Genomic DNA, 27,537 nt, shown 5'->3' with positions numbered 1-27,537 from the left:
ATATTTACAATGATTCCTTAATTTTTATGTTTTTATGACGAGTATCGGAGAACGTCTGCTCTTAGAGTACTGCCACTCCACGGAATACGCTGATCCGTGCGTAGGTACTAATCGTGCTGCAGTTGGAGCACAGCTGCCTATGATTTGTATATGGTACACCATTTATTCTAGAGTTGTCCTAGCGTTAGAAATCAAGATGCCAGTACCCCTTGCGTTCATATACAAGTAGCTGTACTGCTCTCTGACGAACTCTATGAAAGTAATTGCTGCTCTCGATGTGCCGTGTCAGTAGTCAGGATGACAGTACCGCTTGTATTATTTATGATACGAGTTGCTGTACTGCACTCTGTTGCTTGTAGTCTCTGCTTGACTCGTTGTACTACTCGTGATGTTAAGTAGAACTCTCCTTTCAATGCCTCGTAGTTGATAGTTAGTAAATCCTCGTTGCTGTAGTCCCAGCTTAGCTTCCGTACTGCACCCAATGTTGGGTAGTACTCTGCAGTACTCGTTTTCCTGTGATTAGAGCACAAGTACTCTCCGGATTGAAAGGAAGGTGCCAGTGCTCTTTGGCTTGTAAGTAGAGCACCAGTGCCCTTCTACTTCTGGATGCTGTGCCATTACGTCTGTACTGTTATTGATTGGTTTGGCGGTGTACGGTAGATGACCCTGCGAAAATTACCTGGTGGCTTTCTCGTAATTTTCCCATGAAGTAACTGTTAGGTGGTACCTGTAACAAGTGGACCTTATATCGGAACCCTTATACCTAGCGCACTGTCCGTAGGGAAGACTACTGGTATGTCAAAAATAATATCATATTTTAAAAAAATATATACTTAGGATGTAGTACAGAATATACTACTAGACGGTACATGCCATTTTGCTCAGTGAAGTTCACTTTGTAGCACTGAAGAACTGAATGACGAAATCAGCCTCAGATATCGTTTATAAAACATCAACTATAGCTATCTATGCATGAGAAGCCTGCGCGCTGTAGCGGCGAGCGCTCAACTATTTTAACTGCTCACTCGCTTCCACTTGATTTCCCTTTCTCTGCATTCTTTATCGATCACAGCTCATAAAGTTCCAGGTTGAGTACTTCATGCACCGTATAAGAATATCGATGTTTTGAGAGCTTGGGTTCAATGCCAACTTACAATTTGCTGTTCTCTGTCATCCTATATTATTCTATATAAAATTCCCTTTAATTTGATTATTATTATTTTTTTATTTGTTTATCACTATTTATTTTATTTGTAAAACGATAAAATAAAATTATATATATATATGGAAAAAAAAGGAAAGGTGATTAAAAAAATAACAAATTTTTTTTTCTTCTCACAAACAGGTTCAAAAGTTTCATTTAGCTTAAAAAAGACGCCTGTGAAAATTAGAGCTCTTAATATTGACATTAAGAGGTTCCGCAAAGCACTTTTCTATTTTCCGTAAGAATAACATGGAAAAAATTTTTTTTGTGTCTTCTGATTTTTATAACTAGCTAACTATCATTCATATAAAAAATCAACAGACATATTTTTGTAGGTAATTGAATGCTCTACAGAAAACGATTCTTATCATTTTTTCATAAATCTATTTGTTCGAAAGTAATTTGGGGTTGAAGTCGAATTCATATTAAATTTTTAAATCTTTTTACTTTTTTGGTGAAACTATCAGAAATATTTCAAAATATCATAGAACCTTTTTTGTAGACAATTTTATTCCCTAGAAGTTTTCCAAGCAAAGTTTTTTCGAATTTCGCATTGTTTTCTAGTTATTTTATTTTAATGTCAAGCTCTTAAAATCCATCAGAAAGCTATTTTTTTCATAGGCTTGACATTAAAATAAAAATAACTAGAAAACAATGCGGAATTTGAAAAAACTCTACTGGGATAACTTCTAGGGAATAAAACTGTCTACAAAAAAGGTTCTGCATATTTCGTAATAGTTCTGATAGTTTCACCGGAAAAGTAAAAAGATCTAAAAATTTAATATAAATTCGACTTCAACCTCTGATAACTTTCGAACAAATAGATTTATAAAAAAATGATAAGAAACTTTTTTTGTAGAGCATTCAATTACCTACAAAAATATTCCTGTTAATTTTTTCTATGATACATCGAAATCATTTATAATTTCTCTGAGTAACATTCCTAATATATGAGATTACATTTCGGATGTAATCGAAATTATCCAATTTTTTTTTTTTGCAATTTAATATTTTTTTTAATAAGGATCACCCGGGAAAAAGGTTTAGATCTGACCACATATAATTATATCTGATCAAATCTGGCCACATTTTGCCAGATAGAGACAATTTAAAGATCTGGCCAGATCCACTTTGTCAGATCTGATCAGATATAATTATGTGGTCAGATCTAAACCTTTTTCCCCAGGCTTCAATTAGAAATAATACTACCACATTTACAACGATTGAATGAAAAAAAAAATGATTCATTTATTATTATTGAGCTAAAAATATACGTGTTGTTTTCATAAGATTCTGCAAAAAAGGAATGTGTTTTTAATTTTCGCCTTATTACATTAAGACGTTTGACGCTCCCGCAAACACGCTTGGGAGTCGATTCTGATGAAACCATTTCATGGGAAATACCTACATAACATGCACGTTCATGCCTTTATGTCTTAAAATTAAAAAACGGAAACATAGTTATCTTTGACCCCATTGAAACCCTCGTCGGATGATTTCGGAAATAAATGCCCTTGATAGTAGATTCGTAATAACGTGAAAAACATTTGTGCCAAATTTCAAGTCAGTAAGACTCAAAATAATGAAACGGGTGTACAAATATCTTTTCATCTTACCGCAACCTCCCTCGGATTTAGTTTCCAAAAAAAACCGATATTGCCGGTTTCGCGAGTATCCAAGAAACATTTGTTCCAAAATTCAAAACTGCGGATCTCTGATGTATGAATAGTTGATAGTCCGAAGTCTATTCAATATAATATTCGAGAACAAAAATAATTTATTTTTAACTTTCCGCTAAGAAAATCGACGATTTTCAAAAATTTCGGGAAGTTATTGTTTTCACTCCGATTTTCGAAAATCGAGTTTTCATCAGATGTCGACGTTTTGAGGTCCTAGGAAGCTATTCTGACTATTTTCAGAATGATGTCCGTGTGTGTGTGTGTGTGTAAACTCTTTGTAACTTTTGAACTAATGAATCGATTTGGATGGTTGAGGTGGCAATCGGAAGAGCTTGTTGGCCATCAACTTTCCTGAAAATTTCAGATTATTTGATCGAATAGACTCGAAAATATTTGCGAATTACGAAAAAAAAAAAAATTTTTCTTTTAGTTTTTTATTGATTTCTCAAAAACGACTTATACGATCAACTTCAAAATCTAATCAGCTCTAGTACTCAATAAAACGCGTCGATTGCCACCTCAAACATCGAAATCAGATAATTCGTTCGAGAGTTATCGCGGGAGAAAGAAATGGTGAAAAACGGTTTTTTCTAAATATTTTCGAAACGACTGACGCCATCGATTTCAAATTTTAATCAGCTCTAGAATTCAATAAAACGCGCCGATTGCCACGTCAACTATCAAAATCGATTAATTAGTTCAAAAGATATCGGGGTTGAAAAGTTAAAAAAATCACATTTTATGTTATTTTTTCCTGATAAATCATAATATAACGTACTAAAATGTGCCTGATATCATACCAACTCACCTTTTTTATGGTTTCTTTTGATCATATAATGTCATCGAACTTGGTTTTTAGTTTAAATCATATTATCAACAAAAAAATCGCTCTTTGAGGTCGAAAACAGCGGGAAGTTTTGGGGCTGGCCCGCAGGGTCAACCGACGCTCAGATTTTTTTTAATAGTAATTATCTTCTATGATTAACATGCGATGCATTGACATAACATACAGTCTATTTTTCGCGCAGTAGCATACTGTTTGGATTTCTGCAAGTTTTATTGAAATCAGTCAAGCCGTACTTGCGTTATTAGAAGACATATATACAGACAGACAGACAAAAATTTAAAAAAATGGTAGGATTGGCATGACAAGGTCATAAAATTAATATTTAATGCAAAATTCAGTAAATTAATCAAACGCATAGACAGAATCTACAGAAATATATAGTAGTAAAAATGTTTTTTTTTTTTATCTTTTTAATCATTTTTTTATATTTTTGTTTCCTCCGTTATAAAATTTTACAAAATTTATAAATTTTGTGCAGCAAAATCTTGTAAAATTTTATGAAATATGGCAGAGATTTATACCACTTCATAACTCTTTATGAAATTTTACAAAAAGATTTTTTTTACAAATGGATTTTAATTTTACAAAATTTTTTAAGTTCATTTAAAATTTTATAAAGTTTTATAAAACTCTATAATTCCATGAGATTTCATAAAAATATATATGATTTCATACTAATAATCCATGGAAAGTTAACAGCAATTTTGAAAAAATTTTTTAATTTGTATAAAATTTTATAAAAATTTATGAAATTTACAAAATTTTATGGAATCCCGTAATATTTTATGAGAATTATCACATAGTTTCTAATACAATTTTATAAAATTTTTTTTTAATTTTATAGTTACACAAAATTTGATAAAACTATATAGAATTTTCTGAAATTGTATAAAAATATATAAAGGTTCATACCAATAACTTCATGGAATTTCGATAACAATCGTCTAAAATTTTATAAATTTTGATGAAATTTTACAAAGTGAAGTTTTAGCCTTTCACGAAATTCAATAATATTTTATACAATTTTATCAAAATTATCTCATGGTTTCTAATAACATTTTATCATTTTCATTCAAATTTTATAAAGTTTTATAAAAATATATAAAATGTCATAGCACAAATTTCTCGAAATTTTAATAGTATAATTTTAAAAAATTGTCTATCAAATTTTATGAAATTTAATAATAGTTTTAGGCAATTTTAGAAATTTTAATGTAAATTTTTTTTCCCGGGTACCTGACTTTTCTGCATATTTAAATAACTCGAAGAATTACCAGCAAGAGGTAGAATTATCTAAAAAACGGGTAACTACTCGGAATTTGGCAGCACTGCTATGACCTCTATGTGATGTGAAATTGATTTTACATCACATTTACTCACAGGGACTTTATTAAGTTTTTATAAGCACTCGTATTTTTTGGGCCATATGTCACTGATATTTTTATGGAATGGCTCCAACTCGTTTTAATTTTTTATTTTATAATGACTTCCAGTGACACTTTGAGGGTTCAAAATTTTATGCTCTCTTTGACAAATCTGCCTTTTATTTTCTCTGCCAGATGGCATATTTCGTAGAGGATAACATTTTTTTTTTTTTCAATGTCCACCAGTACGAATTTAATTATCATCAATAAAAATAGAAGTTTCCGGGCCAGAAAATAAAATAACATTCCAAATAGCCAGTTTAGCTGAACCAAAAGTCAAATCAAAGTGGATATTTCACGTCTACGTGAGATCAAAGATTAAGGTAGCAAAAATTGACTTCGATGAGAACTCCCTAGATAATCAACATCTTAACTCAAAAATCAATATGAAACATTTAAAATCCAGATGATATGTAGTACACATGAAAAATTAAATTTTAAGTTCTTGCTCTTTCCTACACGCAAAATTAGATACAAACTTGATACAAAATACTAGCTTTACTTATACGTTAAATTCATATGTCATTTTACGTAGAAGAAATCTAAAAAGTTGAACTGAAATTTTTTATATATACCGTACGTTATCGGGATGTCAAGTCTAGTTCCGTAGAAACGTCTCTTACCAACTTAAGGTGAATACCTGTCATCACTAACTGAGACGTGAATTATCTGTAATCGATAATGTAGATTTGTGTGTGGATGGATTTGCACCAATGTTCGATCCTCTATAGTAAAAATTTCAAGGCTCAGTTTATAACGGAGAATCGTATTTATTTTAGAGATAAGTTGAAGAAGGGCTGCATCACCTCTTGTTTAAAAATTATTCCGGGTGCAAAGTATATTCGACTACAGAAAAAATTTCATAAATATGAGAATTATAAACCAAGAAAGAGCATGAAAAATGTTCTGGTAACTCGTGCGAATCGAGGAATAAGTTGTATATAATAGGTGTATAATCATTCTTTTTCCAGTTTCCAATCTTGAAATGGGTTTTAAAAGTGTAAAGAATCTTCTTGAATTATTTCAATTCTATTATATTTATTTATTGCAAATATTAATATGTTGCACGACTCTTAATGCGAAGCATTAGAGAGTGCTTTACGATCGAAAAATTGAGTTTGCCTCTTTTTCGCGACTGTTTATACTGTTTTTTTCGGAACTACTCTTTAAGTGTTTCCTCGCTTGAATTTTGTTATGATTTACAGGTGTTGGTAAGATATTCATAGTTTGAAATGCGTCTGAAAGTAGTTAAATAACATTTTTAGGGCACAATCTTATATTTAAATGAAGATAAATATTAATACGAATGAGAAAACCGACTGAACACTAAAAATTTTTTTATACACTACCTTGATTTTACTTGTATACACATATAGACAGACTATTGATTAGCAAATATATGCGCAGTTTCGAGAATTATTTTATGATACTTTGTATATTATACATAAAATTTGTTGAAAGCTGTTAATATGAAATAAATATAAGAGCGGCTACATTATGTGCATTTATAAGAATCTAGGACATTTCTATGTAAAGGCATACATACTAGGATAGTCGTTATTTTGGGTATTTAAATTTTTTTTTTTTACTTTAGTCCTAAATTATTTCCAAATAAGTAAAAAAATTGGAAAACCGCCTGACACTGCGGGCCAGCTCCAAAACTTTTTCCTGTTTTCACGCTCAAGGAGCTCAAAAACGTTATCACTTGTAAATCCCTGATTGAAAACTTCGGTTGAATCCGATTGAATCTGATTGAAACTCAGTCATAATTCTATCAATTTCAATCGGAAACGAATTCTCAATCAGAAATGTTTGGGAGCGTTTGAGGCCAATTGAATTTCAATCAGATTCAATCGGAAAAAAATATTTTTTATTTTCTAATTGAATCTGATTGAAATATTTCAATCAGATTCAATCAAAAAATTATAATTTTAATTTTCGATTATTTTCCGATTGAATCTGATCAAAACTGATTGAAAAAAATTCAATCAGATTCAATTGGAAAATAATAATTTATTTCTCGATTTTATCCCGATTAATCAATTTTTTATTTCTCCGTGTAGAATGTTCTAATTGATTTTAAACTATCTTCCTGATAAGCTAGATATATAGCTAAAGTTCTTAGTAAAACTGAAACGAGGCACTGGCTAAGGTCTCGCTAGCGTCGCTAGAATCAATGCTAACGGTAGATGACAAACGAGGCGACTCTCCTTTATTTTTAATAGGGGTGTGCGTATTATCTATGAGATACGAGTAGTTTACCATTAGACAGTATAAAAATTGTAAGCTTAATATAGTATAGAACCTTTTTACTGTAGAATGTTCTACTGATTGTATCTTATAAACAGTGCACTTTAGCAATATCACCCTGTTTAGAAAATCTCATAGATTCGCATACATTCCTATAGAGATTTTATGAGAATGAATGAGTTCTATGAGAAGTGCTATACGGTTAAGTATAGGGCCTTATACATACAGCTATATGAATCTCTCGGATTTTTTTAGCAGGGAAGTACACGGAAAAAAATCTAGGCGTCAGTTGACCCTGCGGGCCAGCCCCAAAACTTCCCGCTGTTTTCGACCTCAAAGAGCTCGAAAACATTAGTGTAGATATATATTTCCGAACTCTTCGAGCTCGAAAATGCTATCACATACAATTGTTTTTTTACCATCTTCTCAAGCTCTAACAAGTTACCTGTTATGCTGAAGTTTGAAAATTTAAGAATCGTAAATCATCAATGAAGCGGTTTTTAAAATTTAGTTCCTGATTATGTTCAGTAAAATAAGTGTATTGAGGCAGAAATCAATGTCAGGGATCAAAATCAAGATTTAAATAAGTTTTGACTCATGTAAGAAACAATAAAATATGAAATATCCGATAAAAATATTAAAAACTACGTTTTATCGATTTTTTTGTTGATAATATGATTTAAACTAAAAACCAAGTTCGATGACATTATATGATCAAAAGAAACCATAAAAATGATGAGTTGGTATGATGTCAGGCACATTTTAGTACGTTAAATTATGATTTATCCGGAAAAAATAATATAAAATGTTATTTTTTTAACATTTCAACGCCGATATCTTTTGAACTAATCAATCGATTTTGATAGTTGACATGGCAATCGGCGCGTTTTATTGAATTCTAGAGCTGATTAAAATTTGAAATCGATGGCGTCAGTCGTTTCGGAAATATTTAAAAAAAACCGTTTTTCACCATTTCTTTCTCCCGCGATAACTCTCGAACGAATTATCCGATTTCGATGTTCAAGGCGGCAATCGACGCGTTTTGTTGAATACTAGAGCTGATTAGATTTTGAAGTCGATCGTATAAGTCGTTTTTGAGAAATCAATAAAAAACTAAAAAAAAAATTTTTTTTTTGTCGTAATTCGCAAATATTTTCGAGTCTATTCGATCGAATAATCTGAAATTTTCAGGAAAGTTGATGGCCAACAAGCTCTTTTGATTGCCACCTCAACCGCCCAAATCGATTCATTAGTTCAAAAGTTACAAAGAGTTTACACACACACACACACGGACATCATTCTGAAAATAGTCAGAATAGCTTCCTAGGACCTCAGAACGTCGACATCTGATGAAAACTCGATTTTCGAAAATCGGGGTGAAAACAATAACTTCCCGAAATTTTTGAAAATCGTAGATTTTCTTAGCGGGAAGTTCAAAAGTTCCCGGATTTTTTACGATTTAACTATCGTAATTTTCATTATATGGTATCGTAACGGTGGCTTATAAAATTTTAATCATAATTATTACAATAGACTATCGTAAATTTTGTTTTGTAATTAATACTACTACAAGATAGAAAAAAACAGATACTATAGAGTAAATTATACAAGTTGTGTTATTAAAAATTACAATGCAACTATCGTAAAATGAATGAGTCGGTAATGTAGAATTTCTTTAAATATAAAAGTATAATTAGAAGTCAACGGAGTAAAATTTATTTTCTTAAAAAAGTAGAATTACACGGAGAGAAAATTATACTAACAGTTACAATATATTATGGAAATGGTTCCCATACTGCATGGTAACCGTTTTTTTTGAAATGTTGATTGTAGGAACGGCATCTATATATATTATGGTAACTATTCCTATAATTATGGGTATAATTCCCATATGGTATCGGAATAGTTCCTATGGAATTATGGTAATCGTTACTATGCACCTATCAATGGTTACTATAATATTATGGTAATCGTTACCATAATATTATGGGAATAGTTACCATAATATTATGGGAATGGTTACCATAATATTATGGGAATGGTTACCATAACATTATGGGAATGGTTACCATAATATTACGGTAATGGTTACTATAATATTATGGGAATGGTTACCATAATATTATGGGAATAGTTACTATAATATTATGGAAATAGTTACCATAATATTATGGGAATGGTTACCATAATGTTTAGAAATTATAATAATTTTTTTTTTTTATAGAATTTTGCAGTGTAAATTATTATGAAGTTATTTATTATTATTATTATTTACAAATTAATTTTTATCTGACCAAAAATAATATTTTATTGTAATATAGTTTCACAAAAAGACTAAATATACAAAAAAAAAAACGCGTATTACAAAAAAAAAATTATTATAATTTCTAAATATTATGGTAACCATTCCCATAATATTATGGTAACCATTACCATATACGCTTAGGAACCGTTACAATGTGGTTATAGAATTGGTTCCTATTTGCTTATGGGAACTATTCCTATGAGTATGGTAATCATTACCATGATTTTTTCACATGCGATATGGGAACTGTTACCATAATGATAGGAATTGTTACCATATTTATGGAAACCTTACCAGAATGCATGGGTCTATATCCCATAATGCCAAGTAATCATTACCATAACGGTATGGGATGATATTTCATAAACGTACTAGGAACAATTACTATAATTTTTTCTCCGTGTACAATAAAAAAAAAGAAAATACATCATTTTGTATTTTTTTTTTTTTTAATAATTAAATTGAAAAGGTAATTACAATGTCGTAATAAAAATAAAACATGTTGAAGTAATAATAATAAAACATTTATTTAATTTTTTTTGAAATATATTTTTTTGGTATATGAAATTAATTAATTATTCATTAATTTAACTTATAGGTTATAATATCACATCAGGTTCAAAACGTTTTATACTTGTTTCTTTTTGAATAAAAATAACTCATTCCTTTATATCCAAAATAAGCACATGTAGGAAATTAAAAAAACCATAGGTGCAATTTTTTCGAAAATTTTTTTTTTTCATAATTTTTCATTTTTAAACAAATCCAAAAATTATTAGACATCGGCTAACTTCAGAAAGAAATATTATGTCTATAATTTGAGGTTATTGAAATGTTTACCTCATCGCCAAGTCGAATAAAATTATTAATTGTCGACAAATAAATAATATTCTGTAACAAAACTAGGAGAATTGAAATTATTAAAAAAAAAAAAACATTTATTCTTTTAGAATCATTCATTCTATGACAATGATACTACTTGTTTATAAAAATAAACTTCATGTCCAGATAAATAATTTTAAAACGAACGAAATACCCACAGTTTATTTAGTTTAATAAGACTTGAATAGTAATAAATATACTTACACCACCAAATTATTATATTATTATATTCCTTAATTTATGTAGGTTTGTCATGAAGAAAGCACAGTTTTTTTTTTTTAATTTTTTATTTATCATTGTCCGAAGAATGTCATGAAAAATATCCTCTATTTCTGCACCACAGTGGAGGTAAAGATGCACTGATTTATAAATATATATAGTTGAACCACACATAATACAAACGAAATAGATGTTTTCATTTGTATATACATATATACTCTCACACAAGCATCACATCATAGTATTGTGACAACATTTGTCTTTCATACGTAAACACTTCAGATGGCATATACTATACCATTTCAGAAAATTTACAATCCAACTATCGTAATTTTTGTGGCTTGTATTGTAAAAACATAGAGGCAGCACTGTAAATGAGGAAGAAGAATAAAGGAATAAATATTATAATTAAATCTTATTGTTTATTCTTTTACTATTTACGATAGTAAGATTGTAATATTTCTTATTGAATTTTATACAACAAACTCTTAATGAAATTACGATAGTGAATAGTAAAAAATCTTTTAGAAACTGTAAATTTTCGTATCATATATTTGAAAGTTACAGATAATAGAAGTATGGTCCAGGATTACGATAGTAATATTGGAATTTTTTGTCGATTTTTTTTTTCCGTGTATAATAAACAATTCCGTAGAGGACGGAATTTTTTAAAAGATTGGTGCTATGCATCTTTTTCGTACGATGAGCCGTTTTTTTTTTCACTATTAACAAAATTATATGAAACAAGTAAAAAATAGACTTTCAGAGCAGATAGAATCGACATAAATCGAGTTAGAGCAATTTGTTTTATAGACTTTCAAATTCAACAAATTCTCTGCAAATTAAAACCGGTTTCAAAACGATAGCTTAAAATTTGGCTAAGTTATAGCAATTTGAAAAAAATGTTATTCAATTAACATACTTTTTAAATGAAAAAATTTGATACTCGAGAGAAAGTACTTTAAATTGAATTTAAGAGCTAAAATTTTCAGGGAATTTTTTTCTCAATATAAACAAAATTTTCTTGTGTCGGCTAAAAAAAAAAAAATTTCGTTTCAAACGAAGCGGATTCAATTAGAAAATAATAATTCCTTTATCGATTATTTTCCGATTGAATTTGATTAAATCCGACAGAAAATTGTCAATCAATTTCAATCGGATTTAATCAGAAAATAATAATTCATTTATCGAATATGTTCTGATTCGATTCGGCAGACAATTTTTAATCAGTTTCAATCGGATTCAATCGGAAAATAACAATTCAGATAGTACTGATAATTATTAAAATTTGGGCAGATATGAATTTCATTTATCATTAATTCAGCAATTTTTAAAATATCCGAGTATAGAATTTTATCTGTCTTTCCAATTTAATCAATTTTATAAAAAGTTAAAACAAGCATTTTTCAGGATTATATAAAAACTTTTTTTAAAAAACTGTATTGATTGAGTTTAAAACTATCACGAAAATAAAAGGAAACATCAATAAAAAATTATATATATATTAAGTTGGTTAAAAAAAAAAATTTTTTTTTTTGGTATCCAAAAATTGAAAGTCTACCTAAAAATAAAAATTTCGGTACCAATCCAAGCTCTTAATAATAATACTACGGTCAGCGTCAATCAATTTTTCAATTTTCTATTTAAATAACACGGGAAAAAAACTTTTCATCGTTTAGAATTTTCTAACTGACAAGCCAATCAACGAATTATTGTGCACGATAGATATTTTTGTAGGATATTGAATGCTCTACAATAAAAGTCTCATTATTTTTTGATAAATCTAACTGTTCAAAAGTTATTTGAGCTTCAAGTCAAATTTATAGAAAATTTTGAGATCTTTTTACTTTTCCGGCGAAACTATCAGTTTTATCAGGAAATCTCATAAAAACTTTTTTGTAGGTAATTTCATTTCTCAAAAATTATTTTGAATGAAGTTTTTCAAACTTTCGCTTTTTTTTTCTAGTTATTTTCATTTTAATGTCAAGCTCTTAAAAAAATAGTTTTCTGATTGATTTTTTATAAATTTTAAAATATATTTTTTGTATTTTAACTTATATTTTTAAAAGAAATTTTTTTCATGGGGGTGTTTAACGCAAGGATTTTCAAATGCTCCAACTAATAGAAAAAAAAGTTGCTTGAAACAAGAGAAAAATTTCTTAGGAGAAAAGGTATATGTAAAGGAGAGGAAATTCACCAGTCCTAGGCAATAGAGGTGGGAGTAGTTCGGTGCTCGCCAGTAGATAGCGCTTACCGCTTGTGAAGTGTCCCTGGTAAGAAACGTAGTTCAGACGTATTATATTCTAGACTTGGAAGCAGTTGTGACACGAGGACTCCTCTGTTCTTTGACAGAGTGACAAGTGCCATTTTTGGTGGTAATATAGTATATCCTATATTACTTCATGACATGAAATCTAATTGTTAATATAGATTTAACGTAGATTTAATATATTTGATTTTTAATTTTTTACCATTTAATAATATATAAAATTATTTTTTCCCGGGAATCGGTAATTTTTTATTAATTTACAATCGAAATCTTCCGGAAATATCTGATTGAATGCGATTGAAACTGATTGAAAGTCAATCAGAAATTTCCGATTGACTTTTAATCAGTGTCAATCGGATTCAATCGGAAACTTCCGAATGATTTCGATTAAAACTGATTAAAAGTCAATTAGAAATTTCCGATTAAATCTGATAGGACGTTTTCAATCAGTTTCAATCGGAGTTTTTAATCAGGGTGCATCTATGATCATATATATTTATTTCCTGGGTAGTAGACTTAGCTACATAAATTATCTAAAATTCTAAATATATTTTCACACATACCTTCAACATATATGGTTTTCTCTATACGGGCTAAACAACAAGTTTACATGTAGATACATCAAGCATTCTTATTGAAGCAATAAAAATTGAAAAGATGTTTTTCCGTTTATTTCAAACAAATGTAGATATTTTTATATTCAATTCAACCGAAAATCTAGAAATTTTGTTAATGCCATTAATTGGAGCAGAGAAAAAATAGAATAAAAAAAAATTGTTTTTTGGTTGTCATTGATACTTTTTGTTGAATGTTACAATTGCAGCACCTCTTTCTTACTTGGCATAGTATGCTATTGTATTTAAAAAAAAAAAAAATTGTGACAAAATTTGATAAACTTATATATATTAGTTATGTTGTGATCCATTGATCTTTTATTACTTTTCGTATGAACATTACTTACAAAAAAATATATCTTTTCTAGAATTATCAAGGAAGAAGAATTCAATATATTACATAACCTTTCCAAAGAAGATTATCGTGAATTCAGATCACTAGTAATTGACATGGTTCTTGCCACGGATATGAGCTATCATTTTCAGCAACTCAAAAACATGAAAAATCTACTTAGCCTTGCTGAACCAATTATTGACAAAAGCAAAGCCGTCAGCCTTGTTCTTCATTGTTGTGACATCTCACATCCTTCAAAAAAATGGAATTTACATCACAGGTATTATTTTATTCTATTTTAGCAAGAATTCACTGTTGCTACCGGAAAAAACTTAATGATCGACTTGAATCAATATTTCCATATTTTTGTAGTAAATTTTCCGTGGTTTCTTGAAATTTATCGGCTTCCAGTTTACCGCGACTTTTTAATTTGGCATATTGTTCATACCACGGGCCACCAAATGAAAAGGTACCTTACAATTTTGAGAACACCAACTTTTTTTTTATGTACTTTTTAACGCTGAATCTGAATTTGTAATATGAAAATACTTTTTCCCACTTGTTTCCCGAGTATCATTAAAAAATTCATCTTTCCACGGATATTAACGCAATTAATAGTTGCCTTTAATTTACATGCTATTTATTGAGAAAATATTAAGCTTGCTGGGTGGATATAGAGCGTAAGAAAATTTAAAAAAATAAAGAAAGTGTAGTGGTTATACAGCGCAACGCGAAGCGGGTGAACACAAAAGCGAGAACATGCTGTGCCGGCGTCTTCTTTTCTCGTTGTTGCACGGTGGAAACGGGTGCAGCATGGCTGTTCGACTTGTAGTAGTGCTTTCGTGCCGGTTTGACATGGCCATGAGAAAACAAAGTATATAACGGGCCCAAGTAAAGATTGACCCAGCACTAGTCCAACCTCAAAATCAGTTAATTGTTTGATTGCTCGCGGACACTGCGAAAAGACCTGAAGCGTTTTAACAAAAGCATGCAGCTTGCCGGCTTAATATGTTGATGACTGAATATTTTCCCTAGCGCTGATGACGGTATTGACAGCATTGTTATTTGGCGAACGAACAGGTAGCACACACAACTTAGCAATTGTTCTGACAAGATCAGTGTTAGCGGTTCACCTATAAGAAAACTTCCGAAAGTGAGAGCGGATAAGTTTGCAGGATCTTCTGATAGCAGTGACAGCGGTCTTAAATTTAATACAGCTTCATTTCGTATTAAAGCTATACTGAGTTGGTCGTAAATCAATAGTGATTCTCCAATAAGGTATATGAAATGAAATTTGATCGACTTTGCGGTTGTTTTCCACTTGCTACTAAAGTGGGGAGCACTAGGCGGGTTGAACTTTCAGTTTGTGGCGAGTAGAGACTGATGTTCCCTTAGCTGTCTTGATTCCGCTGCAAATTCTCTCTTTAGCGTGGCATCTGCTCCCACATGATTTGTATCACAGTCCGAGTATAGGATACTGCTGGCGCTTTTCCGAGTACTGAATCTTCTGATTACTGCGACAGAAGCGTCAATAGAATAATCGGTGACAATTTCTATTTGTATGGTGGACGTAGGGAGACATACAAATACAGCGACCCATCCTTTATAGGTTTTCGCACCTCGATCTCAAAATGTTTTCAGTGTCACTGGCCCAGCGTTGTTGATTCCAGTGTGTAAGTAAGCCTTGGCTGGTCTCACACCAGAGATTGGCAATTGTCTCATTAACTGTTGTGCGCGAACACCTTGGCATCTCTTACAAATGACGCACCAAAGAATAAATGATCTGACTGGAACTCGCCCACCTTCTATCCAGACAGATCTTCTTAGATCAGCTAGAGTCATTGAGGCTTTCCCATGAAATGTTTTCTGATGCAAATAGTCAATTAACAGCGTAGTTAAGCGTGATGGTCGTGGTAGTATAGCTGGATTCTTCTGTTGATCTTCTTCAAAATAAGATATCGATTGCAATCGGATGTTGAAAGATGGCCAGTGTTCTTAATTGACTGAGCCACTCAGATCCCGCCCACCAGAACAAATACTGATCTAATTTGGCTGCTGCGATTCCTCGTGAATTCTATTTTGAATGTAGAGTTTCTATCTAGCTGGTTTGTTTTAAATCCACGTCGAAAATTCAGCGTAGTCTGTTTATAAAAATATAGGTAAATGTTAAGTTTCGAGACTTGCTTGACATAGGTACCAATTGAGCGAGTAAAAAAGAGGCATTGAGTTCCATCCTTGGTATTATTATGGCTTTCAGTGGTGCAAATCGTGTTTTGATACACATCAGCGAGATATTGAAGCTGCTAGTAGCGTCAGTTACTTTCGAATAGATGACAGCAGCCATAGTGAGTTGAAAAGTGTCAAAGCATTGCATCCCAGTCGTCGTTTAGCAGGCAGAGTTTATGCATAAGCATCTTGGCTCTCGCGATAATCGGTGCTGAAAACCCCAGTGGGTCAAACGTACGAGCTATCTGCGATAGTATTGAGCGTTTAGTAGTTAGAGATGCTTCTGAATGCGAATAGCCGAACTAGAATTTTTTCTGTGTTGAATTCTAGGTTGATCTGAGAACTTGAACTGTAGTATCACCAAGTTCTCTTGGCGCATCTTCTTGTTTTTCACTTGGAGTGGCTTGAGTGAGTAGTTCCCTTAAATTACTTGCCCATTAAGCGAGCGAGCAACATCCACTGGGACATATACTTTGTGTATCGAGAGCAACTTTGATTGTCTCTATGAGTTCATCTAGACTTCCATAGATGCCGTTAACATAGCATGTTTTAGTAAGCGGTGCAAGAGCTTTCGGAAATTTATTTTCTTCATTTTTAACGAGTTGTAAAAGTGCTCTATCAGCGAGGTTTGGAGCTGATGTTGTTCCATAAGTAACAGTAGCGAGTGCAAATACTGTTGGGACGTCATCTTCGTCAAATCAAAATATGCACTGTGGATTTTATTAACGTTAATAGCGTTAATAACGTTAATATTTTAGTAACATTAATAGCGAATAAATAGCGATGACAGTGGATTCGAATCAGTACGTCACTGATGTCAACTTGCATCTTGGTAATGTAATGAGTGCAGCGAATGTTCAACCATTTCCAAGTAGGATTGAAGGCATACTTTCTTGAACAAGTCCAGAAACCTTTCTAGAATACTGAGTTCAGCATCAATGACAGTAGCACCTTGGGGAGTGAGTATGTAATCAGACAAGCGGTTAGCCATATTGCTTCAAATCTATAGCACAAGTTAAGTTTCAGCGGCCATCATAGAGACATGTAGCATAAAATAGACGTGAAGTGAAAGGTGAAACTGACGCTAAGTATTAGATCTTGAACAATTAAAAAGTCTTTTATACCAGTAAGTAAATTGATCATCCCAGACAGCACTTTAGGCTGCTCAGCAATGCCCACGGCAATTTCGACGGCATAAAAACTCACTCGATACACTAGTTTTATCATTATTTGTTAGTGAGTTTTACTTTTAATAAATTTAAATTACTAAACATACACCAGATCCAGATCGAAGGACCAAAATGTTAAGTAAGCAAATATGCAAGAGGATTTAGGAGTAGGTGTGCTTAAGTTTGATACCTAAAAGCTTTACAAGAAATAAAATTAATAATTTAGATTTTTTTATTTATACTGTTTACACAATAAATTATGAGAAATAAGTATTATAAAACGAATACAATTAATAAGCAAATGCGTCTGAAATAAATCACATATAAAGTTAGACACGTTATCTGAGCGAGTGGGTCCAAACTGCGTTAAATTAAATATAATTAGTTTTCAGCGGAAAACCAATATCAACTCAATAAATAATTGCTTTTAATTCACAAGCTATCTATTGAGAAAATATTAAGCTCGCAGCGCGGCTATAGAGAGTAATAATATTTAATAAAATATCAAAGAAAGCGAAGTGGTTATAAAGCACGAAGCATAGCAGTATCTTCCGTTGCCACGCGATGGTGATGTGTGTAGAATGGCTGCCCGAGTGAATTTTACTATTGGCTTAAAAATGCACCAACTCATAGCAGTTAGCTGCCAAATTCTCTAATTGGTCAACTAGTAATTGGTCAAGTAGTAGGACTCACGTGCCGGCTTGACAGGGCCAGGAGAAAGAGAAAGTACGTGACGAGCCCAAATAGTGAGTGATCTGGCGCTATTCTGACCTTGAAGTCAGTTAATTATTCAGGTGCCCTCGGCCATAAGGAAAATACCGGAAACGTTTCAATCAAATCATGCAGCTTGATGGCTTCACATGTTGATAACTGAACACTGTTCAATCGTTCAATTTAAAAATCTTGTTAGCTCTGAAACTCAACAAAAGCTTTCAACTGCCACTATAAATGTCTCGACCGAGTAGTCTGTTCGAGGGATATCATGAACAAAAAAATAAAAAATAGTATATTAAACTACAAGGGCTCTTCAACTTTCTGTCCGTGTAGTGTATACTATTTTTCTTTATGCCCGGACGGAAGTACGTTGACAAATCAAAGATGTATCAACTACATAACTACGTTTCAGCTTGTATTGATGCTTGCCCCGACATTTGCAGCACGAGCGAAGTAAGTGCTGCTGGTCGGATGGCAGGCATCAAATACATCTACAAAAAAAATTATCATTACACATGGTTAAAAGAAACAATTATGATCCTAAATAGACACTTAACAATTTACGTTTTTTTTTTTTTTTTCCAAAAATCGATTACACAAAAATAAAAAATAAAAATATGCACTTGTAGAAAATTAAAAAAACTGTAGACTCAACTTTTTAAGTAATTTTTTTATTCATAATTTATCGTTTCAAAAAAATCAAACAATTACTAGACGTCAGCTAACTTCGATTTCATGAATAATTCCTAATTTTTTTTTTTTCAAATTATTAAATTTATTAAAAATAATTGTTTAGTTTTTCCCGGGAAAAAAAATTTAGGTCTATTCAGATCAAATTAGATCTGATGTATCAGATCTGAGCAGATCTGCATTTTGGCCAGATCTGTTTAGATCAAATTAGATATACTCTGATCAGAATAGATCTGCTTGGATCTGAACAGATCAAGGTAAATAAAAAAAACACTTAGATCTGCTCAGATCAAATTTGATTTAATTCGCTAGATCTAAATAAATCTGTTTTTTTATCTTTATCCTAATAGAAATTGATATGTCTGATTAAGAATATATTAAATATATCACAATAATATAAAATATATAGGATTGAAGCCATTAAAATTAAAAGTGAACGTTTCATATTCCATATGAGTTCAGCTTTATCTTCTCCTTTAAATGATATAATTGAAATTTAACTTGATAAAGATTCATAATGAAGATCACTCTTCTCCAAACAATACAAATCGACATATAATTAAGAAGATACTAATTTATATAAAATTAAATATCCAATAGTTATTGATTTCGACGGAAATATAAAATGACTATAAGGAATTGAAATATTGTCATACATTAGATTGACTTTTGATAAATAAAAATTACTATAATCAATACGAAACATTTTGCATAAATATAAAGGATCACTTTCTTATAAAGAATAAGGAAAGTAATCTCATTTTAAGATCCATAAAGAATTTTTCCTTAAAGTACTTTATACTTATTTACCCAAGAAAGTCATGTAACGATGTATATGAAGTACCTATATGAATATCAGATCAAATCGATGAAAGATTATTATCATGTTTATATTTTCTATGATAAAAGAATTATTAGCTGAATAAACAAGAAAATGTATTTATTTTAATTACGATAGACTTTTTACAATTATCAACATTTAGGTAAATGTGCCAAAATTCAGCTAGTTAATCTTATAATTATAATGTGAAGAAATATTTCTTTATAATCTGTACAGATCTAATCTGATCAGAGCAGATCTGAAATTTTTTTTCCGAGAAAAAGTTATATCAGCTCAGATCTGGTTTGATCCGTACAGGTCCAATCAGATCTATTTATATTTACTTCATAAATTGATCGTTTAATCAATGTTGATCTATTTTGATCTGACTAGATCTAGGTTGATCTAACTTGATCTAGGTTGATCTGATTTCATTAGATTTAATCAGGGCAGATCTGGACTATTGTTCCCTAAAGAAAAATGTCGTATCTGATCAGATCTAGTTTGATCTGAACAGATCAAATCAGATCTACTCTGATCTGGGTTCTGTATAAATTATGATCAAATTTGATCTGAGCTGATCTAATTTGATCAAGAACAGATCTAAATTTTTTTTCTCGGGTTATTAATCTTTAGTAAATTTTACTTTTTCAAAAATACAGACATATAAAATTTAAAATTAATTGTAAACAAGTTTTGAGATTATCAATACGAGCGAGAGTGTCAGAAAATCTTGTCAAAGTGACAGTGGTATACGTATAACCAATAACAGTTGCGCCAGTGCGCGCAAGAAAACTCTTTTGCCCCGCTATTGCTTCCTTTCGGCCTGCTGTTATAGATGGCGCGCAAGTAATCCCAGCACAGCACGAATGTTAGACTTTCTGCCGTGAACGCGGGGTCGAACGTACGTACTGTCGGCCGAGGTATAAAGAAAAATGTTTTTTATTTTCGTTTTTCTCGATTATTGTAAAAACCATTGAATTGATGTATTTCGAAATCTACTCAGCTCTGAAGCTCTATAATAAGCTGCATTAAATGCTACCTCAACCATTAAAATCGGATTAAAATACTAATATGATGATTTTTCATTCATAGATGGACTATGCTATTGTTGGAAGAATTTTTTAGGCAAGGTGATATGGAACAAGCACTGGGATTACCGTTTTCACCATTATGTGATCGTAATAATACTCTTATATCTGAATCACAAATCGGATTTATTGACTTTATCGTTGAACCAAGCATGCAGATTTGCAGTGATATGTTAGAAGTCATATTATCACCACTAAGTACAAAAAGTAATGTAGAGGATGCAGGTAATGATATTTTTTTAAAAAGGTGTCAATTATTTTAATCAATGTTTGAGCTTTAAATATTATCAGATTTATTAGATGAGAAAAAGGTTCAAATTATAAAACCATGGGTCCAATATCTTATTGAAAATAAAAAATTGTGGAAAGAGTTAGCTGTACAAGGTAACTTGAAAAATATGTGTACAGCAAAAATTTAATTGATCCGATAAATTGATACGTTTTACTGTTACAGATGCGCTTGGGAGGCCAGTTCAAGATAAAGTAGAAGTATCTTTTCGAGATGAATAATGTCATTAAGGGACGAATGTAAAGCATATTGTTATTAATGGTGAGAAATCAAGTTCAGCATATCAATCAAGTGAAAATTCAATATACATTAATGTTTACCGATTACAACATGTTGAAAACGATATTCTTCTACTTCTATGAAAATATATTAAGTTATGAATCAAAGGGTTTATAATGCAATATCAAACTACAAACTAATGCTAAAGAACCTAAAAATAAAAATGATTTAGAAAAAGTCTTCATTGCGTTATTATTACATAATTTAGAAAATGAACAATTATCATTGATTTTTTAACGTCATTTAGGTAGAATTCATTACATGACCTAGTTTCGAAACATTCAAATGACTTTTGTGAAAATCTGAGAAGGAAATCAAATTTATACTCATTATTGAGAACATCGATTATATTATGATATTGTTTTTTGGATTAAATTAACATTATTTTATAGTAACTCTTGCTTCATGAAAATTAATAGACTAAGTTTGTCCAAGCTGAATATTTACTGTTTCAGTATTTCTAAGATTCATAAAAAATATATAAATTATATATACAATAAACTTCATCAGTATTACAGAACTAGCATAAAATAGTGACTCTATAACACTTCTTTTATTAATAATTTCCCTGCTTACTTCTTTCTTGAACAATTATTTATACTCACGTGAAGATTGAGATGGGGAAGTAAGTTAGCCCAGTCGATCAAATAATCAATAAAAAATATTACAAGTAATATTTACTAGAAACAGTGACTATGCATATCATAAGTTTAAATGAATAGAATTTGAAGTTTATGTATAAACAAATAAATTATGTAACGTTCTAAGCATGAACAAGTCACTTAGAGATAAGGAATAAAATATATTAGTATATAAGAAAAAAAAATTATAAAACATCAAATATGAAACAAAAAAAAAAAAATATATATATATATATATATATATATATATATATATATATATATATATATATATGTATACATATTAAGGTGCTTTTTGTTTTTCGTTGGTCATCAAGCAAAATATTGTTCTTTATGCTGAAACAAGAATTCCTGTCAAGTTAGAGCTGTTAATGTCAATCCTAAGTACTTTCCATTCGATTTCGAAGACTTCCCATTTAAAATACACGTAAATTGAATAACTTTTATGATAACGACGCGCTTTTTGTCGCAACTTGTAGGCAACTTAGTGTTCTACGAATGTGCACAAAAAAAATGCACTTGAGTATTAGAAACTTAAGAAATAAAAGTACTTTAATTTACGTGTATTTTAATTGGAAAATCTTTAAAATCAAATGAAAAGGATTTACGCTTGAAATTAGGAGCTCAAACTTGGCAGGAATTTTTATTTTAGTATAAAGAACGATATTTTGCTTGATCAGCAACGAAAAACATAGTGTGGCCGGCCACGAAGCACCCTAATATATATATATATATATATATATATATATATATATATATATATATTAGGGTGGGTCGAAAAAATCAACTATTTTTTTTTCTACACGTGCCACGAAAAAATGGGTTGCTAGACACCTTAAAAAAGTTCTCACTAAATATGAGCTCTTAATTTCAATAGGAAGATCCTCCGCATCGCAGTTTTTTATTTTTTTCTTAGCTCAATAGAAAAAAATGTATACTTCATCATTAATTAATTGTACAGAAAAATGTTCTCGGAAAATTTTGTAGGAAGTTTAATGCTCTACAAAAAAAGTACCTTATATTTTTTCTATAAGTCTCCATTTGAATGATATTGAAGATTTAAGTTGGATTATTTTAAGACAGATTTCATTTTTGTTGGGAGAGTGAGATGAGCTGGGATTTTGCTCGAGTAGTCTATAGTATTTTGGGTGCTTGTTTTCGAAAGAGATTTCCAGTATTCAGTCCAGTGATCCAGTGTTGATTTTTTGATTAACTTTTTTGCATCGTCCCAAGTTATTAAAATATCAGGATTTATCGGATATTTCTCAGTGGCGTTTTCAGCTTCTTTATCGGCCGCTTCATTATCTGTATACCTTGATGGGATGGTATCCAAACAAAGACGACCTCAAGATGGTGAAGCTTTTGTAACGATTGGTGTATTTGTTGGGCAAGTGGGTTTAACGTAGAGGTATCTTCGATCGCCTGAATACAAGATTTGGAGTCAGTATCTATAACGGTGTTTTGTCTTTGATTGTTTTCCTCAATCAATTGGAGAGATTTCAAAATAGCAAATAATTCACAGGAAAAGATTGAGTAGGCATCCGGTAGCCTAAAACTGATTGATTCATTCTTGTATATGATTGCGCAACCTGCTCTTTTGTCTATCTTGGATCCGTCTGTATAGATTTCTAGGTGGTTTCGATACTTGTTCCTTATCTCTAGGAAGAGTTCTCTGTATATTGCTGGATTGGTGAGGTTCTTCTCCCTATCGTTTAAACTCATATCCGTGTTTATTTTTAAGTCTTCCCAAGGAGGAACCGGATGTAATTTTCTTTTGAATATTGTTGGTAAATCAATGTTTACTTAGACTGGTAGGCTTTTATTCGGATGCGTAGAGGTTTCGGAATATTAGGGTGTTCTTCAAATTTAAGACTTAAGTGCAGGTGACGATTTAGAAGGTCAGGTCCTGAAGCTTGACGTTTAACTGCGTATAGAATAGTTTGCTCTTGCCTTTTCAAGGATAGTGGTACTTCGTTGGTTTCTGCGAGGATAAAATTTGTTGGGCTGGTTTTAAAGGCCCCAGAGGCTAGCCTGAGGGCCGTCGTTTGTATGGAATTTAGTAGCTTTAAATTTGAGTTGGAAGCTGAGCCATAAATTTCTATGCCGTATTTCAGTTTTGCTTCGATAAAAGCTTTGTAGGTATTGATTAGGATTTGAGCGCAAGCTTTTTTTATATTTTGGTTATTAATTGAAAGGCTGCACTCTTCTTTGAGATATCTCTTACTGAAGATAATAAATTGCGATTTCATGGCTGAGAAATTGAATCCTGTTGTTAGGGACCAGGTGGTTAATTCATCTAAGACTAGTTGCATCAACTTGGCAGTAATTTTAAGATCTTTTCTAGGGCATACTATAATTAGGTCATCTGTGAACAGGTATGACTTTACTGGTGATAAGGTTATTTCAAGGACACTATTTATTGCTATTAGAAGCAGTACAACGCCAAGTACAGATCCTTGAGGGACTCCGTTTACTGTTTCCATTGGATCAGAGAGGGTGTTGTTGAATTTGACCCTGATTATCTGATGGCAAAGGAAGTTCTTACAGTATTCGAGGATATTTCCCGTTATATCACAGTTAGCAAGGGCTTGTATTACTTTTTCCTTGCAAACCATCTCAAAAGCTTTCTTCAAATCAAGTGTGACAGTGAGCAAGTGGAGATTATGAGCGAAGGTGTCACAGATGTCTCCTTCTAGATTGGCAAGATAGTCAGCAGTGGATCTATTGTGCCAGAAACCATACTAATGTTTGTTTATCCAGTTTTCATTATCCAATTTCCATCGTAGTCTTTTCGTCATCATTTTCTCCAAAACTTTGCACATGTTACAAGTGAGTGAAATTGGTCTGTAGCTGGAGACTTTGGTAGAGTCTTTGTTGGGTTTGGGGATCGGGACCACTATTGATTCTCTCCACAATTCGGGGAATACTTTTTCGTTCCAGATGTGATTGTACAACTGAAGATGTTTCTTTCCTGAGGATGGCAGCTGTTTTATTAAAGCATTGGGTATGTTGTCGGGGCCCGGGCTTGTATCTCTACTGTTTTAAAAAACTGAGTTTAGTTCTTTGAGAGTAAATGGTTTGTTTATGGGATTCATGTTCTGGTTGAGTTGCTCGCTGGTGTGCTGCTTAAGTTTGTTCTTAATGTTTAGGAATGATTGATTATAGTTGTCGTCACTTGAGTTTGTTGCGAAATTTTCAACAAGGTGATTGGCTATTTCTTTTGGATCCATTATGTAGGAACCATCTGATTTCTTGATGAAGGTTGCAGAAGGGTGAGAGTTAGTTTTCATAGCCCTGATTTTTTTCCATACAGTGGATATAGGGGTATGTATATTAATAGTGGAAACAAAGCTCTGCCAAGACGTTTTCTGGGCTTCTTTTATGGTCTGTCTAGCTTTCGCTCTCTGCCTTTTGTAGTTTATTTTGTTTTCCTCAGTTTGTGTTTTTTTGTAGATTCTATAGGCCTTCTTAGAATCTTTGGTGGTTGCTTCGCATTCTTCGCTCCACCAGGGAACTTGTTTTTTGGGATTGGTGTGCTCTGACTGCGGAATTGCTTTGAGTTGCTATTTTAAGGATTAGCTCATTGAATTGATTCAGTTTTTGGTCAATATTTAGGTCAGAATTGTCCTCAATTGGGTCGAGCTTTGGTATTTCTACACTTATCAGATGTCTAAATTAGTACCAATCAGCTTTCTGAAGTATCCACCTGGGTGTTCTTGCGGTTTGAGGTTGGGGTGCTGGTTGAAGAGTTGGATGGTCATTGGATAGTGGTCGCTGTCATTCAGGTATTCGAGAGCATTCCATTCTAATGAGGATGCAATGGATGCTGAAAAAATTGAGAGGTCTATAATACTTTGCTTGCCAGTTGCCGTGGAAAAATGAGTAGGTTGTCCATTATTTAGTAGAATCAAATTGTCATGATCGAGGAGCCAATCTTCTATCATTTTCCCTCTGCTGTTAGTCTTATCTGAATGCCATAACTGATTGTGTCCGTTTAAATCTCCCAGGATGATATATGGTGCTGGAAGCTGTTTCATGAGTGACTCAAGGTCAGATTTGCTGATGTATCTGCTACTTGGTAGATATAAATTACAGATAGTGATTTTTACTGGGAGACTGACTGTAGCTGCGACTGTCTCTAAGGAGGTGTCCAGTGCTATTGGCTGAAATTGAATGATATTCTTTATGAATGTTACTACTCCACCACTGGCATGAGATGTAGTGAGTCTATTTTTGTATAATGCTGAGTATCCTCTCAATGAACCACAGTGTCTTTCTTTAAAATTTGATTCCTGAAGATAAATAATGTGTGGATGGTTGCTAGCAATTAGTAGTTTTAATCTTTCTTTTTTGGAGTAGAAACCGTTTAGATTCCATTGTAGAATGAGCATAATTAGTGTTAGATTTTTTTTTTTTTTATTGGGTACTGGATTGTAGATCCATGTTTTCTTCTTTCTTTTGTGCTTGTAGGTACTCTTCTATTGTATTAACAATTCTGGTTGATCTGTTTTTTAAGCTTTAACTTAAGAGTGGATATATTTCCTTGATCATGTTAACTAGTCCAGGTAAATCTGTAGTGTACTCTAGGGCCAGTTCTGCTGGGTATCTATTGCAGTGTGATTTAGCGTAGAAATCTTGTAATTGTAATGTATTTAGTGGGAAGTTTTTAACTTGGTTAATTGTTATAGTAATATTGTCCCAGTCTTCGTTGCTGGATTTTTGTCTATTTATTCTTTGTTTCTTTTTTGCATTTTTAGCTGGATTATCAGTAAAACTATTATCTGATGAGTCATACTCAGATGTGGATTCTTTTGCTCTGAGTAATTCAGGTTCGGGCAAAATAGCTGTATTGTTTTCTGAGCTTGTTAGGGAGTGGGGGCATTTAGCGCGCATAAGCTGATTAGGATCAAGGGGAATTATAAATTCCTCAGGTTTTTTTTGAGACTTTACATTGAGTATTGAACTTGTAGGTTTGATTTGGAATATACTCTCATTTTTAGCTGGTGCATGTTCCATCGTATGAGCTGGTAGTTGTTCATTTGCATTCCCAGCGGGACAGTTTTTGGCCAAATGTCCTTCCTTTTTACAGATAAAGCAGGAGAGAGAATCTGTTGAGAGATATATATGGTAGGTTGTATCCTCGTATATTACCGGGATAGAGTCCGGAAGCTTTTGTTTGTCCTGTGGAGTAATGTATGCCTGTCTTCGAAAGCTCAAAATATGATTAAAGGCTGGGTTTTGGAGTCCCACACGTAGGAAAGAGATAGTTGACGTTAATTTAATACCAAGTTTGGTAAGCTCATTCTCAATGACTGTGTGTGGGATTATTGGGCATACATTTGACATGACGACACGGACACTCTTTGTTATTAACGATCTAATTTGCAATATACTGTTGTTTACCTTTATTTTTGAATGTTTCGTGACTAATTCTTCTACTAGTTGTTTGTTCGCAAGGTAGATACATACTCAGTTGTTGGAGATGCGAGAGGCGAACTTTATTAATTCTGGTTTGACGAAGGCTGCAATACTATGTATGTAATCCTGGATTTGTGCGTCTGTAGTAGAGTCCATAAAAATAGCTTGTTCTT

The 27,537-nt window shown here is 31.9% G+C and overlaps 1 protein-coding gene across 4 annotated transcripts in view; it reads left to right on the top strand.

Annotated features, from left to right (window-relative positions):
* Positions 1 to 21,446, top strand: part of LOC103573709 (dual specificity calcium/calmodulin-dependent 3',5'-cyclic nucleotide phosphodiesterase 1) — a 139,295-nt gene extending 117,849 nt beyond the window's left edge. For 3 of the 4 annotated variants that reach the window (XM_053737318.1, XM_014440558.1, XM_053737317.1), the window contains 4 exons: positions 14,062 to 14,307; positions 20,742 to 20,962; positions 21,029 to 21,121; positions 21,192 to 21,446. In XM_053737318.1, coding sequence (XP_053593293.1) covers positions 14,062 to 14,307; positions 20,742 to 20,962; positions 21,029 to 21,121; positions 21,192 to 21,247 — 616 coding nt within the window. In that variant the 3' untranslated portion in view covers positions 21,248 to 21,446. The remainder of the gene's footprint in view (positions 1 to 14,061; positions 14,308 to 20,741; positions 20,963 to 21,028; positions 21,122 to 21,191) is intronic. The other variant, XM_053737319.1, reaches the window with a different exon arrangement.
* Positions 21,447 to 27,537: the final 6,091 nt, after the last annotated feature.

This window comes from Microplitis demolitor, chromosome 3, assembly GCF_026212275.2.
Source record: "Microplitis demolitor isolate Queensland-Clemson2020A chromosome 3, iyMicDemo2.1a, whole genome shotgun sequence".
Classification (NCBI taxonomy): Eukaryota; Metazoa; Arthropoda; class Insecta; order Hymenoptera; family Braconidae; genus Microplitis; species Microplitis demolitor.
Note: the sequence above shows the minus strand (reverse complement) of the source record. Positions and strands in the feature narration are given on the sequence as shown.